The sequence below is a fragment of the Taudactylus pleione genome, unplaced genomic scaffold (assembly GCF_031769625.1).
Source record: "Taudactylus pleione unplaced genomic scaffold, aTauple2 ptg001017l, whole genome shotgun sequence".
NCBI classification, from domain to species: domain Eukaryota; kingdom Metazoa; phylum Chordata; class Amphibia; order Anura; family Myobatrachidae; genus Taudactylus; species Taudactylus pleione.
Window position 1 is genome coordinate 2,443,206 of NW_028285418.1, and position 15,430 is coordinate 2,458,635.

Below are 15,430 nucleotides of genomic sequence, written 5' to 3' on the forward strand. Positions count from 1 at the left end.
AATACACTCTCATACCTACCCTACTCCCATCTATACTACCCATACTAACACACCCTCACACCTACCCTACTCCCATCTATACTACCCATACTAACACACCCTCACACCTACCCTACTCCCATCTATACTACCCATACTAACACACCCTCACACCTACCCTACTCCCACCGTACAAATCTTACAGTAATTGTAGTGCAGCCCATGTCCCATCACTTGTCACTGTAATGTTATTCCTGCCAGCTAGTGGTGTGTGAGCTATAACCCTATGTTCCGCCAGACATGCGTTGGATATCCGCGAGCACTATGAACGTAAGCTGGAGAGAGCGAATAACCTGTACATGGAGCTTAGCGCAATCATGCTGCAGCTGGAGGTCCGCGAGAAGGAGCTAATCAGGTATATGAGCCAAGTTAGGTCGGTCACCAATGTCCTGAACACATAATACATAGTAATGTGTGTAATGTAGCACTAGTAATACTGTGCAATGGTCCATGTCATTACGTGCAGCATAGCTGAGTGTAAGACAGTGATAGAGACAGGAGTTCCCTTTATTGGGTAACAGGATAGAGGTTTCCATCTCTGCTTCCCACGCCTGACTAATAGACATACAGATGTGGCCTTATACACTCAGCATCGTACGCCATACGGCGCAAAATGACCGGCGCAACTGAGCAGTCCCAAAAGGTACAGCACGCCGTCCTCTTCTTTACATTTTACATCTCATCCATATTGTAGACGCAGCAAGACACCATTCAATGTATACTATAGACGCTGGGCTGCGACTTTAACTGCGCAGGAATTCGTTTAACCTCTTAACTGGCCAATGTTGTATCCAAAGGCTGCTCAGAAATTGTTATTGGGTTATTTTATGATTGAATTAGGTCAAGAACATCTATTTAAAACTTATCCAACACGATTTTATGTAAAAGAAACACATAGCGGGGGAATTAAATTCAACGCGAATTGAATAGCGCCGGGAGCGAGCTCCCGGAGCTATTCAATTCAGTTCGCTGTGTGGTCGGAGAATGCCGGTTATGGCGCCTTAACAAGGGTGTTAAGGCGCGTTAACCGGCATTCTCTGACCAAAGTGCCGGGCGCGCGGCTGTTAGCACCGCGCTACGCAGAAAAACAGTTCTAGCCCGGCACTTTGGTCGGATTTCTTTTCGCATCCCCAGGGGGGGTGCGAGAAGAAATCCTTAGCGCGCCCAAACAGCGCGGTGAATTGAATAGCTTCAGGAGCTCCCTCCCACGGCTATTCAACATCGCGTTGAATTGAATCGTCCCCATAGTATATACTACTTCACGTGCGCAGTTGTCGTCTACAGAAGGTCCGCGTGGCAGAGACTACTTCTCTAATTTTAGAACTGGCCAGAGATCGTTCTATCAATGCCACAGAATCCATCCTCACATCATGTGTAATACTAATGAAATCTTACATTTATAAATAATAAAAACCACAGCAATCTCATATCAATGTTTCTTGAAATGGAAACATCGATATATTTTGATGGTCGGACGGGGGATGTAGTTGGGAAGCCGACGGTCTAAATGACGACTGCCAGCTTCCAGACTCTCTAATCCCGGCGTGGTACTAATGACAGGCGTCGAAAACTCGACGCCTGTCATTAACCAGACGCAGGAAGACCAACGCCCGGCATACCGAACGAAGGTAAGCCGGGCGCGGGCAGCCGCAGGGGGGGGGGGGGGTTAGGTTTTAGTGCTCCCGGGGGGATTTAGGGTTAGACACCCCCCCCGGGAGGTTGGGTTTGGCTAGGGGAGGGGGGGGTTAGCCACCCCCGGAGGGAAGTTAGGGTTAGGCACCCCCCCGGGGGACTTAGGTTTAGGCAGCGGGGAAGGGGGGTTGGGTTTAGGCACTTAGAGGGGGGAGGTTAGGGTTAGGCACCCCTAAGGGAGGGTTAGGGTTAGGGGGAAGAATTAGGTTAGCGATACTTGCCTTAGGGACGATCGGGATTTTCACCCTTGCCGGGCTGCCGCTGTCGGGATTTGAACCGCCGGCCCTGCGTCCGGCGGTAATAACTACTACACCCCTGGACGGAGGCGCTGCTGTTTATATGTCCCCGGTATTGCGACCAGCAGTGATCGGCAGATACTGGGGGGGGGGGGGTGATCCAAGGCTGCAGAGGGGCCGGGACGTGAGCGTGTGACTGGTCGCATCAGATGCGTCCATGTCAGGGAAAGCCATGGTGGCGTGGCCGCATTTTATGCGACAACGCCAGGCACGTGGTTGAACATGCACAAAGTCACAGAGGAAGCACAACGGAGCTTGGCGCGAGAAAAAGTCGCGGCTGCTGCATTGTACACGGATTCAGACGCAGTCGCACACAGACGTAGAAATGTCGCACATCACATTGATCAGTGTCATTTAGCGATGTAGTTTTGTCGCTCCCAGTTGTTTTATTTATGCGAATAAGACGCACATTTTGAGCGAAAAAAGACGCGTGGTGCGACCCAGTGGCGCGCCGAGAGGCGCTATTTCCACAGTGTATGAGGACACATCTGTAGGACGTCACAAAACCCCTCAACTTACAGCCAGTGATAAGGTATCGCGCTAGTTCCACGGATGCAATATAATAGCTCAGTATCTGGACTTTCTTCTCTATGATTGTGAGATTGTTACTTACTGTTCTTCTATGTAGGTTTAGCAAATATTTATGTTGCTATGAGCAGTTATTTCCAACATGGACCTAATTAACAGATATAATTAAAAAAAAAGTCTATATTTACTAATAATAATAATTAGACACTGTGTAACTTCTGCAGACGTGAACAGGTGGTAGAGAAAAAATACCCTGGGACATACAAGCGTCACCCCGTCCGTCCAATAGTTCATCCTAATGCTGTCGAGAAATTGATCAAAAAGAAAGGCGCTTCCTCTAAGCCAGTGACTCAGACGAGGCGGTATGTAGCCATTAATGTTAATGATCATTTATGGAGAGATGTACTAAAGCTGGGCACACACTAGGATGATTGGTAAGTGCATACACTCTTACCAGTCGTTGGCCCAATGTGCCTTGCCTGACATCACAATTAGGCAGACAATTTCATGTGGCCGCCCAGTTGTGATGTCATTCACCAGCGGAACCTGCAGCAAGTGTACGGGCGGTCGACTTACCGTCCGTACACACAGCACAATGTGCCGATATATCTGCCATCGGACGTTCTGCACGGCCGGCGCGATATGCTTGTAAACGTCGTTCACAGACATATCGCTAGTACACACCAGCTGACGTGCCCACGATATATATAGTCTGTTCAATTGAATGGCCAATGTATCAGCCAGTGTGTACCCACCAGCATTAGCCTTGGAGAGAAATAAAGAACCAACCAACCAGCTTCTTCTATCTGTCATTTTACAGACTGTGGGGGAGATGTATGAAGGGGCAATGGGGGGGGCAAAACGTTAACTGCTCATAGTAATGCAGGGAAGCGAGCAGTATGACAGGGGAGCTATGCACCCCCGTCATTATCGGCGTTCCTGTCTTCAAGATAGGAGCACTGATGTGCTTGTATGAACGGTCAGTGGTACTGACCGTTCCGACAGCTGCAGCTATCAATTTCAACTGCTGCAGCTGTCGTGACCCTATCACCACAGCCTACAGCAGGGATGGCACTGTCTCTGGCTGCTGCGGCTGCACGTGAGATCTTGTGGCGCTTGCAAAAATCTTGCACATGCCCATTGGAGCCGGCATGGAGGTGAAACACCGTGCACTAGTACTAGGCTGATGCGCTGTGGGCTCTGGCGGGGGAGTTTTCACTCCCCGACTCCGGCAGTCGAGATATTTATACATCTCGACAGTACAACTTTTTGCTTTGTCTCGGTAAAGAGGCAAATCAGGAAGAGTTATAGCGGCACGATGCATGCAGCTATAATACATCTCCCCCTCTGTGTTGGAACAATTATAGTTATTAGCTGATTGGTTGGTACTTTCTCTCCAAGGCTTGATACATCTACCCCTTTGTTGGTAAAGTAATTTTAACTTTACAGAGTAACCGTCATTTTTTCTTTTTTCTCTTTTGCAGCCCGGACCTGTTGAAGTCTGATGGAATTACCAGCGTAGAGGCAATTGCCCCTAATTTGTCTCCCATGTCTGGAAGTCCAAAGACCTCATCTGGAGGGAAGAGTCGGTACCGAAGCAAGCCGCGCCATCGGCGTGGCAACAGCAAGGGCAGCCATGCGGACTTCTTGTGTGTTCTAAAAAACCAGGAGTCTCCTTCATCATCCCAAGCTACTTACAATCTGCCTCCTGACCATCCCTTATTCACCCCGCCCAGCCCTCGGCATGAACCCGCCCAGCCCATGTTGACACGCCACCAAACCCTCAACGTGCACGGGCAAAATATAGCCAACTGCGCCAACAACCTGCGCTACTTCGGCCCAGCAGCTGCACTTAGAAGTCCTCTGAGCTGCCATGCTCAGCGGTGCATGTCTGGGTCTAGTCCCGACCTTCTGTCCACTACGCTGGAGGCGGACAGCCGCATACAATCTGAAGCCAACTGGGACTACTGTCACCAGGATCCGTACACCCCTTGCCCGGGCTGCACTGAGACCTCTCCACAGCCAGACGTGGACCAGAAAGCCTGGGAAAACTCCAGAGGTGAAACTACAGAGCTGAGGAACCCTGAGAGGAACCCATCGGACTCCCCAAGACACAGCCACATGGAAGAGGGATCGAAGACACAGCAGAGTGGTGTTGACCAATTCCCCATTATCAGGGCGGCTGTAGGTGTGAGCTCCCTAACCGTTCCTACACCGTCTGCGCTTCCACGAAGAATACGTTCCCTTAGAAAGGTAATTTCAGCTGATCCCTCACTGCGTTTGCTGTGCCTATGTTTATCTGAAGCCAGTGTTTAGCTCGTTTATCGAGCTTGTGGAGATCAGCCGGAGGCTTTTGGCAATGTAGCCTATAATTAGATTAGTGCAAGTATATGTCCTACATGGCTGTGAGGGCTCAGTGAGGCGGCTGCCTACAGAAGCTGCTGAGAGGGACAGGACCGGATTCTCCCGCCAGCATTCTCATCTAGGGTCGAGCTTCTGGGGTGAAGACTTGATGAATTTGCCAATAATTCACTATAGAAACAGTCGAAATAAAATCTTAGTTTGACTTCAGTATTCCATTTTTCTTGCAACATCCCTACATACAATTCATTTTAAAATCATATTTCTTCATGGAGAATAGTTGTAGTGTCTGTTATGTGAGTTAGACGGGATAAAATCTGTTCCACTTTTTATAATTAAAATAGTAATTTCATCCAATGCCACATTTCCTGTAATAGTGACCCAAGTTTGTACCCGGACCCTGCAGTGATTAGTCGCAATGTAATTGTAATAGACTATTCATATCCTGTCATCCTGTGAGAATGTATAGCAGGACACTGGGAGAGTGCAGTCTATCGTGTTCTACGGACATCAACCTGGGTGTTTGGTCTTGGTTTCAATATGGTTTCTTATTAGATTAGGAAACCTCTTTGTCTCGCAAGAAGGGTTTATTACTTTCTTCTCCTCTCCCTCTCTATTCCTGTCATGTCTCTCCTCCTCTTCCTCCCATCTCTCTCCTCCTCCTCTTCCCATCTTTCCTCTCTCTCCCCCTCTTCCTCTCATCTTTCTCTACCCCTCTTCAACCCATGTCTCTTTCTCTTCCCCTCTTCCTTCCATCTTTTCGGCCTTCTTTCCATCTCTCCCTCCCTCTTGGTCTCCTCAATATCATATATCTTTATCACCCTTTTCCTCACATTTCTGACTCCCCCTTTTTCCCCATCTCTCTCCTCCTCTTCATCACATCTCTCTCCCTTTCTTCCTCCCATCTCTCTCTAGCCCCTCTTCCTCCCATCTCTCTAGCCCCTCTTCCCCAGCTTTCTCCTTCTCTTCCTCCCATCTTTCTCTCCCCCTCTTCCCCCCTTTTCCCCAATCTTTCTCCTCTTCTTCCCATCTCTCCCCCTCTTCCTCCAATCTCTCTCTCCCCCTCTACTTCCCATCTCTCTCCCCCTCTACTTCCCATCTCTCTCCCCCTCTACCTCCCATCTCTCTCTATCTCCTCTTCCTCCCATCTCTCTCTAGCCCCTCTTCTCCATCTTTCTCTTCCTCCCATCTCTCTAGCCCCTCTCCCCCAGATTTCTCCTTCTCTTCCTTCCATTTTTCTCTCCCCCTCTTCCCCCCTTCCCCCAATCTTTTTCCTTCTCTTCTTCCCATCTCTCTCCCCCTCTACCTCCCATCTCTCTCTCTCCCCCTCTTCCTCCCATCTCTCTCTAGCCCCTCTTCCCCATCTTTCTCTTCCATCTCTCTCCCCCTCTTCTTCCCATTTATCTCTGTCTCCCTACACATGGGAGGAGGCAGTTTGCACACACTGCTGTCCTGGGGGGGTAGGGGGGTTGCACTAGACAAACACAATAGCAGATTATATGATCGGTAAATTCACAGTTTTTGCACTAGACAAACACAATAGCAGTTATATAATAGGTAACGTCATAGATGATATACATTTTGCAGATAAATCTTATATCATAGCCATAGCATTGAGTTTTAAGTGTTTTAGACATTCCTTGGTCGCCAAATGTACAGTGCCACTGTATTAACCTCTCCTCGCCAATATAATGAATGTGTATTTGCTCCACAGAATGGAGACGAATCATCAGAGGAGGAAGAGGGAGAGGTGGACAGTGAGGTTGAATTTCCTCGGAGACACAGACCTCCCCGGGGGATGAGCACTTGCCAGTCCTATTCCACCTTCAGTTCAGAGAACTTCTCAGTGTCTGACGGGGAGGAGGGGAACACCAGTGACCACTCCAACAGCCCCGATGACCTGGCCAGCAATCGCAAGGATCACTTGGGCGACAAGCTGGAAGACCGGCTGTCCCAGACGCCGGAGATTCCCATTGAGATCTCCACACAGTCGGACGGGCTGTCTGACAAAGAGTGTGCAGTGAGAAGAGTCAAAACTCAGATGTCTTTGGGCAAACTGTGTGCAGAGGAGCACAGCTACGAGGTATGGAGGACCTGAGTAGACTTCATCTTCATCTCGGCAACATTGACATCATTATAAACTGTAGAATTGGAATATTCACCCCTGAGGTTGCCAGGAACCATAGAACCTGTGATTGTCTCCTTGTCCGAAAGAGCTTGCATTGAGGCATCGGGTCTTGAAAAGTTTAGAATTTAAAAGGAAAACAGACAAACAATGTAGTGTGCCCCTGTAGTGTGCCCTAATGCAGTGCCCCCTAGTAGTAATCCCCCCCTCCCAGTGCAGAACAGCCCCCACACTCCTGTGCAGGATTTACCTGACTTTGCGCTGGCACCGCTCCCGCTGACTGGATCAATGGTGCGTAGGCTCCTCGCATCGCAGGTGACGTCATGACGTCACCCGCACACTGCATCACTGGGAACGCTGGCCTCTGAAGCGATCAGAAGCTTCTTTTTATCCTCTGATCGCTTCAGAGGCCAGCGTTCCCAGTTGTTGTAGGCAAGTTGGTCATGATCTACTGGCGGTAGCTCCGCAAGCTACCGGTAGATCGCAATCAACGTTTTGGCCAGGCCTTGCTTAGAGGGAATAATTGTTGGCACAAGTATTAATCTGTTGCTTTTTCTACTGTTTGCAGAACCCAGGGAATTTTGCGGAGTCTGACTGCGATACCTCGGATGGAGAATGTTCTGACGCCACTGTGCGAATCAACAACCCCGGCAACTCCACCACCTGGTGAAGGCGCAAAGAGCAGTATTCCACTGACCCAACATCTCCCAAATTCCCAACTGTTCTAGCAATGTAGACCAGAGTTCACCGGCCCACTCCTCTTTCCCCTTCATCTCCGAGTGTGACCGTTCCGCCGCTGAGCGAGAAGCAGCAGATAGTGTTGCTGATCCTGGAAAATCCCCCTTTAGGAATAGGATTACATGAAGTCTGCAATAATGAGGGCCCAACGACTTGCTGGGGTCCCCTCCTTAAAATGAACAAGCTTCTTATAGGAAGCATTTCAAACCAAGAATGGCAGGGATAAATATTGTAACAAACTGTGTTCAAGGTACTGTAAAATTCCATATTTATTTTTATTTTGTGTGCGCGTTTTTACGGTACGATAGACTTAAAAGGTGAAAAGTATAATAGCACTAAGTGAACGGATCGCTATAATTCCTGATGGACCTGCAGATGTCTGGAGGATTTGCTGCTGTTTTTTTTTGTTTTTGTTTTTTTTGTTCAGGGACCAAATATTTAATTTTGATTCTTCAAATAATCTTGAAAATATGCCCTTACTATATGAAGACCGAGACCTACACTTCTGCTTAAGAACAAAGCCTAGAACACACAGTATCATTGAGAATAATGTTTGCGGACAAAACGACTCGCCCACTTCCATTAGTATTGCTGTGCATGCCACACCCCCCCAAAAAAAGCGAAGGCGGACAGAAATAACGGCGGCAAGAGCGGCGAGTGACAAATGAAAAATTTCGCTTGACATTCGGTAACGAAGCACGGTAGTTTCCTGACAGAACCACTGGTTAAGACATGAACCATGTTTTCTGCATACTCTTTAAAAATGTCAGCCGCTGCAGATAATGGCGCCCAAGAACTCTCTGAGCTTCCCAATAACGTCCAGATCAGAAGTGCGGCCATCTTTAAGCGGTTATTTGTTTTGGGGCTTTTACAGACTCTGTTCGAAGACACCAGCACTAGGAAAACTCCTACGATGTCTATTCATTATCTCTCCCTCTTGGAGACAGATGAGATTTTTGAGGGAGTGGAGAGGTCAATCGCAGTCCCACTCAGGAGAGAACGCAGCCATACCTCCCATCATTGCCTGATAGTAAAGACCTCTCCTCTCTTTCCAAACACACATGCCCTGTTCCCATAGAGGTAGAAAAGTACCTTGCAGTGCACCTTTCAAAGCCACCGAAAAGCACACGATGTGAACATGCAGGATAGATGGGACCGTGCTATGCCAGCCCAGGGCAAGGAAGCTCTGTGGCCCCTGATGGGACCAGGAACGTGTGGAGGAGCTAATTCTAGTGACGTCCCCTGGAGCACTTCCTGCTACCGAGCCCGCCTACTGCACGATATGGCCCCTTCCTTACCTCAGAAGATACCTTGAGTGGTCAGTTTGTCTCCAATAAAAAATGACTGGATTGGCCTGAATTCTTCTAGAGGGGCTGAAGGTCTCCAATAAAAATGCCTGGATTGGCCTGAATTCTTCTAGAGAGGCTGAAGGTCTCCAATAAAAATGACTGGATTGGCCTGAATTCTTCTAGAGAGGCTGAAGGTCTCCAATAAAAATGACTGGATTGGCCTGAATTCTTCTAGAGAGGCTGAAGGTCTCCAATAAAAATGACAGGATTGGCCTGAATTCTTCTAGAGAGGCTGAAGGAACAAAAACTAATGTATGCAACCCAGGAAAGACACTATCCGGCTTGTTACCCCTCCATCTTTTCTTACAATGTTGACTGAATATTTTTTTTCTTTGTTCCCCTTAATATTATGATCCGGTTGCCCTAACACTGCACTTAGATTCCATTACAGGGAGCAGAACTTGTTATTGGCTAATGGAAACGTGTTCCTGGCTAGAGCCTTGGCATTTTTGGTGCTGTGAAGAGATTTGATTTTCGAGGCACCCCAGATAGTTGCGCATGTCCCAGTTTTCACTCGTCAAAGGGGTCGCCCGTCTCGTGACGTAACTCCAAAGTTAATTAGCCAATCAGAATTCACCATAGGGAGTGGATTATTCTTCCATTTACTGTGTGTCCGTTTATTTCGCTGTTTATTTAGTTGTTTTGTTTTTTTTCTGTCATTATTTTATATGTGAGCGCGTGTTTGTGTTCAGCCATATTTTTATTACTATGGCAGGTAATTTATTTCCCTGAAAACCTCAGGACCCAGATTCAGGTGACTATTTCATAAAAGTGACCCCGTTCCTTACACACTGTGGAGCCAACCCTATTATCGGCAGGGCCAATATTAATGAGAATGGAAGTATCCAGTACACCAGGGAGCCAGTGACATCACCGATATATGATTTAGGGAATAGGTCATACCTCGCTCGCTGATGTCACAAGTTCCTGGCGCTGTCTGTAGGCGATCGGTCCGCTTGGAGCACAGATGTACACTCGGCTCTGGCAGTGTAAATCTCAGTGCAATCACCTGAATCTGGAATGCATTTTATTATTTTGAATTTGTTTACACATTTCTGTAGATTTAACCCTCTTGCTGCTGGATGTTACATGCATATACCACCCTAGTTATATTGTGCCAGTATCGTCTCGATATAATGACAAGGCGCGTGGTTATATAATCACCTAGTAAATGCAAAACATAGCTAACAAAAGAGTATTTATACGAAGGAACCTATTGGCCATATAATTGTGAATAATTATTACTCATTTAACATTATTCTAAGATATGGAGGAGATTTAGCTCATAGCAACCAATCAGCTTCTAGTTGTTATTTTATAGAGTGTACTATATTTATGATAGATATAATTTGATTGGTTGCTATGGGCAACACCTCCCTCCCCTTCCTCCTTTTTAGAAAGCTTGATAAATCCCTCCCTTTAGATTTTTGACACTTCTTAAAGCTGGATCCATCACCTACTGTACACAGTGCAGGCTGCTGTTGCGTGGATTAAACCAGTGGTCAGGCTAATCATTCACTGGTTTCCAGTACGACTGCTGAGTTATTGGTGTCACTAGCTCCTTGTGAAGTGATAAGCTCAAGTCTGGTGCAGCCCACAAAATGGCAGACACTACTAGTGGCTGCCATTTTGTGGGCCGGGGCCAGATAAACAATGGGGCGGATGGAGCTACAGCTCCAGGCCTCCACTTTAAAATAGGCCCATCATCATGGCAGCCGAACAGTCAACATAAATCATAAATATAATTGTATTTTCTAGTTTTCTCTCAAAATTTATTTTTATGTATTAGGGAGACTGTGAGGCCAGGGGTTCCGAGGGGGGGGGGGGGGGGGGTACAGGTACTATTACCCGGGATTGCTGGAGGGGTCTGGTTCCGGAGCCGCCCCCCCCTTTCCTCTTACATCACAGCAGCCCAGCACACGCTGGGCTGGTCAGCACTGGGAGACTGCTCACGGCTGTTAAGCAGCAGCTGCAGCAGGCTCCTATGCCTGTGGGAGCGATCACACTGATCGCGCCCCCTACTGGCTATACGCCGGGCTGAGGGGCTCACAGGGCCCCCCTCCCCGGTGCACAGCGCCCTAAGAGGGCGTGGCCATGCCTCCCGTGATTAGGCCATGTCCCCATCACCCGGGCCTGGGGCTATTAGTGTATTAGATATACATGCCCACATGGCACTGGCCACACCCACACAGTACTGGTCACTGCTCCCCCACTTCTCAGTATAGGCCATTTTCAGCCCCAGGCCCATGTGACCCTTAATCCGGCCCAGTTGCAGGCGACACCAGATTTGAGCCTATCACTTCACTGGGAATTAGTGACATCATTGTGAGTAGGTGGCGAGTCTGCTTCAAGATGGTCTCAGTGCTGTGAGTCTGTGGATGTATAATGAGGCTCCTGCTTACACAGTGCCCCTTATTAATGGTCCCATGCACTGCAAAATTACTCCTTAAATCTGCAAACAGTATGCGAATCAGTCCCTAATCTTCCTGTGCTATAGGCCTGACCCAGAGCTGGACGCAACGGCGATTACACACCCAGATCGAGCGATTGTTTGCCATCGCGCATGTGTATAAGCCCAGCGATCACATTGCAACTACGGACACGAAGAGGAATCCATTGCAAAGTGAGTGACAGGCTGTCAGCCTTTGCAGGGTGGTGATGGGGGATGGCCTGAAAAACGCAGGCCATCTGTGAACCCCCGTTTCATGGGGGTGCATAAATTAGCCCATGCGATTTCCTACGCAGCTCTGCGTGCCAGGAGAGATCCCAAGGCTGCGGCAGGTCAGAACTGGCGCAAAAAAAAGATGGCCGCTAAATGTGCGTCGATGTTACCGATATTTATGCATGTAAGCGACCCCGTGCGCATATGAGAAGACAGCTGCGGGCGTCCCTAGGCACGGGTAAGCTTTGGAACCATTAGCATATTTTCGCAGCTGCGATGCATACGAATCACAGCTGCGATCGCATTAACGCGCGTCTCTGAATCAGGCCTAACGTTCCTTATGTTTTAATTTCCCTGCAGCAGCAAGTGGGTTAAATGTACCAACATAACAACTGTGCCCATGCCGGAGAGCGCTGCAGTTCTGTAGGTTAGCAGCCTCTGGCAGAGAACTGTGAGTGTTAATCTTTGCGTAGCACCTTAGGGAGAATGAAGGGAAATGTTTTATTATGGGAAAAACAGTATTGTATGAATATTTACATTATTTAATTTTTTTTCTGTGTCATGTAGCAGGACTACATTAAGATTTTAAGTTATACAATGTTTTAATTAACATTATTTCTGTAATGATTTTTTTTTTGGTTTGGTTTTCTGTAGATCGGAATGTCTCTGTGTCATTGGCAGAACAATTATACCTTTGTTCAGAAAGGGAGCGAATAGGTTTTTACGATCAATTTAATTGTTTACGGATATGAATTTAGAGTGAGCCCTGGATCGCTTAGGAGGGACCTGCCTTCATTCCAGGGACGGATCCCGAAAGTCAGAAACTAGCTCTTTATTTCACATTTCTCTAATATTGTGGAGGTACAGCACTGGATTTTCACGGGGTTATATCTCATCGGATTATGCGGTGTGTATATGCCTCACTCTAAACTCATGTTATATATCCCTTTAATGAAAGCACACGTGAATGACGTATGGAGAAATAGATACAGTGCAGTGCTGACCCATTTCCGGAACAAAATGAAGAATATGCCCTGCAATACGATACACCTGGGGGGGGACGTACGGTGGTCCTACACAGAGAGGAAGCAGCAATTTTGTAGTATGAACCAAGTGTGCCTCAATGGTGTCCTGCGTTCCTCATGAATTGATGGCGTGCATCCACAGGCCACACGGTTCAGCATCATCAATCTGAATATTCTCATGAATGTTGCTTGAGTGATATCACTAGGTCTTAGTGAATTGATAGGCTGTATTCTCATGAATATTGCTTTCAGCCTGCAAAATAGCTGCTTTTCCTGTGTGCGATGCCCTCTATGTATTAAATATAGCATATTTCTTTACGGAGTGCAGTACCTCGTTACAGCCTGCAGATGGCAACGTACTGTACGTTTATACTTAAGAGAAAATATAAAGCACACTTGTACGAATAATGGAGTATGGTGCTCAGTCAGGGGAAATGTTCTCCAAATTAAGTAACATTTTGCCTTGAAATAAAAATTGCTGAGGTACATGTAGTTTGTATACATAATCCATTGCTGTATATCATGGTTCTCCATAATAAATTACATTACCCTCTACGTAGCTTTGTGCTGCAACTTTACCCACTTCTGGTCCTTATTTTCCCGCTCCATCGTCGTCCCCTCTGGGGGAACATAGAGCAATGGTGAAGTAGATGGCAGCGTTTGTTATGTGGGGTAGGAATGCAGAGACTGTACGCAGGCTGCTAGTGATAGAAAATCATATATTCCCGCCCTGGAAGATTAGTGGGTAGCATCGCCATTACAGACAGGCGTGTGGGTTACCTCGCTGATACCAGTGACGAGCAGCACAGCCTAGTAATCACACTGTCTCCTCCATATGAAGCCGCCATTTTGTGGTGACGGATTTATTCTTATTTTCGTGCCTCTTTTCCCCACATCGATCTTGTCCTGCTGTCCTACTTGTACATCTGTCTCTGAACCGGCCCGATCTTTCCTCGTTCTTTGTATGGGGACGGGAAATCCGAATGAATAATAAAGCAAAAAGCATGGAATTAACAGCCAGTGTACCTTACCGACTTGTCAGCCTCGTTATTCCTCAATGTGTCTGTGTGTGTGTGACTGGGAGAGTGGACTTGTCCCTGGTGTGAGGTAAATGAAGGCGGTTTGCTGGGTAGGTATAAGTCTACAGTGGCAAAAACATGATATATACAAAGCTGAGGCCATGTATAATGAGCCAGCGAGTTGCGGCAAGTGACTGGATTTCCGCAGTTTGGCAGCGAGTTTTCAAGCGGCAAATTATTTTAAAGGCGATACCCGGTTGGACGTGCCTTAAAACAAAGTGACGCTATAAATCTAGCGGCTAAATCGTCTATCTCAGCACTTTCCGCGTCTGGCAAGCCACTGTATTTGTACTGTCAGACTATGCAGGGAGATGGCTTACACAGATTCTAGTTGCTGTCAGAAATGGAAGCCTTAGATTAGCATTTACATATGCCCGCAACTGCTATTGCGAGAGTGACTAAGTTACCAACCATCTTTGAAACAGGCCCTAAGACAGCACTGTCAGGGTTGTGCCCGTTTAGTATTGCATAAGTAAACCTAGTAATGATAGCTGTAAAAATATAATAATGAAAATTATATTATAAGCCGTATTCAATAGGGGGCAAAAAGTCAGAGGTCGGACTTTTCGCCTGCATCGACGTTTTTTTCAGGGATAAAGTATCGGGCGCGTGCCTGCTTATCCCCGCATTCAATTAGGATCCAACGGAAAGGTAAGTATCGGAAAGTCCTGTCAGTTTTTGGGGAAATCATGCTGTCAACCCCCAAAACATGGTCTGACATGGGGGATCACTATAGGTAACCCCAATTTGGCCTGCTGAAGATAGTCAGGGTTTTTAAACAGGCGCGGCAGGTGCATAAATGCGGCTTTGAAGAAGGTGGTGAAGAATAGCACTTAGCTTATTTTTTGGGGAAATATAACTAGTCCCATCAAATTTGGGGTACATGAAAATGGGTTCAAGCATAAGTCCCTAAAGTGATTTTTAAAAATCCACCTGCCGCAACCACCCGCATTCTAGAAAATACCTGCCGCATACATGGGGAACATCCCTGAGGCTATTTCGCTAATTTTAAAGTTTGTCCCCTATTTTTTTTTTCTCCCCCAAACAAAGTACCTTTTTCGTGGTGTCCTGAATAATTTTTTTTAACACAGATTATTTTTTTTTATTCTGCACCCCGACACCCCTAATTTTCACTTTTTTTCGCCACCTCAGCAGTTTTGGAAAGTTATCCCTGTTTTTTTTACAAAGACTTTTGGCACCTGCGAAAAGCCTTTGAAATTGAATATGAGGATAATTGAAACAGGCGAAAATGACGTCATCGGCAATAAATTATCGCCGATAACAGACTTTTCGCCTCTAATTGAACATGGCCCTAAATCTACTAAAGGTAGCAAACTAGTCTTTTGGTACTTTGTGATAATGCAGTCAGTAAGCGAAGGATCTTGTAAAGATCGGTCCAGTAGCCACTAACGCGTTTCGTTGTGGAATAACCCATAAATTCATCTGATGAAGTTGTGAGTTATTCCAGAACGAAACGCGTTAATTATGCTACTTTGGGACTACCGCTTGACCGATCCTTATAATATTCTTAGCTTA

The 15,430-nt window shown here is 47.0% G+C and overlaps 1 protein-coding gene across 1 annotated transcript in view; it reads left to right on the plus strand.

Annotated features, from left to right (window-relative positions):
• The window catches only part of MAP3K13 (mitogen-activated protein kinase kinase kinase 13), an 81,997-nt gene extending 68,166 nt beyond the window's left edge, over positions 1–13,831 (plus strand). Inside the window, exons 9-13 of the mRNA XM_088461095.1 lie at positions 278–394; positions 2,780–2,917; positions 4,040–4,808; positions 6,631–6,999; positions 7,610–13,831. Of these exons, the coding sequence (XP_088317221.1) occupies positions 278–394; positions 2,780–2,917; positions 4,040–4,808; positions 6,631–6,999; positions 7,610–7,711 (1,495 nt within the window). The 3' untranslated portion in view covers positions 7,712–13,831. The remainder of the gene's footprint in view (positions 1–277; positions 395–2,779; positions 2,918–4,039; positions 4,809–6,630; positions 7,000–7,609) is intronic.
• The last annotated feature ends 1,599 nt before the right edge of the window (positions 13,832–15,430 follow it).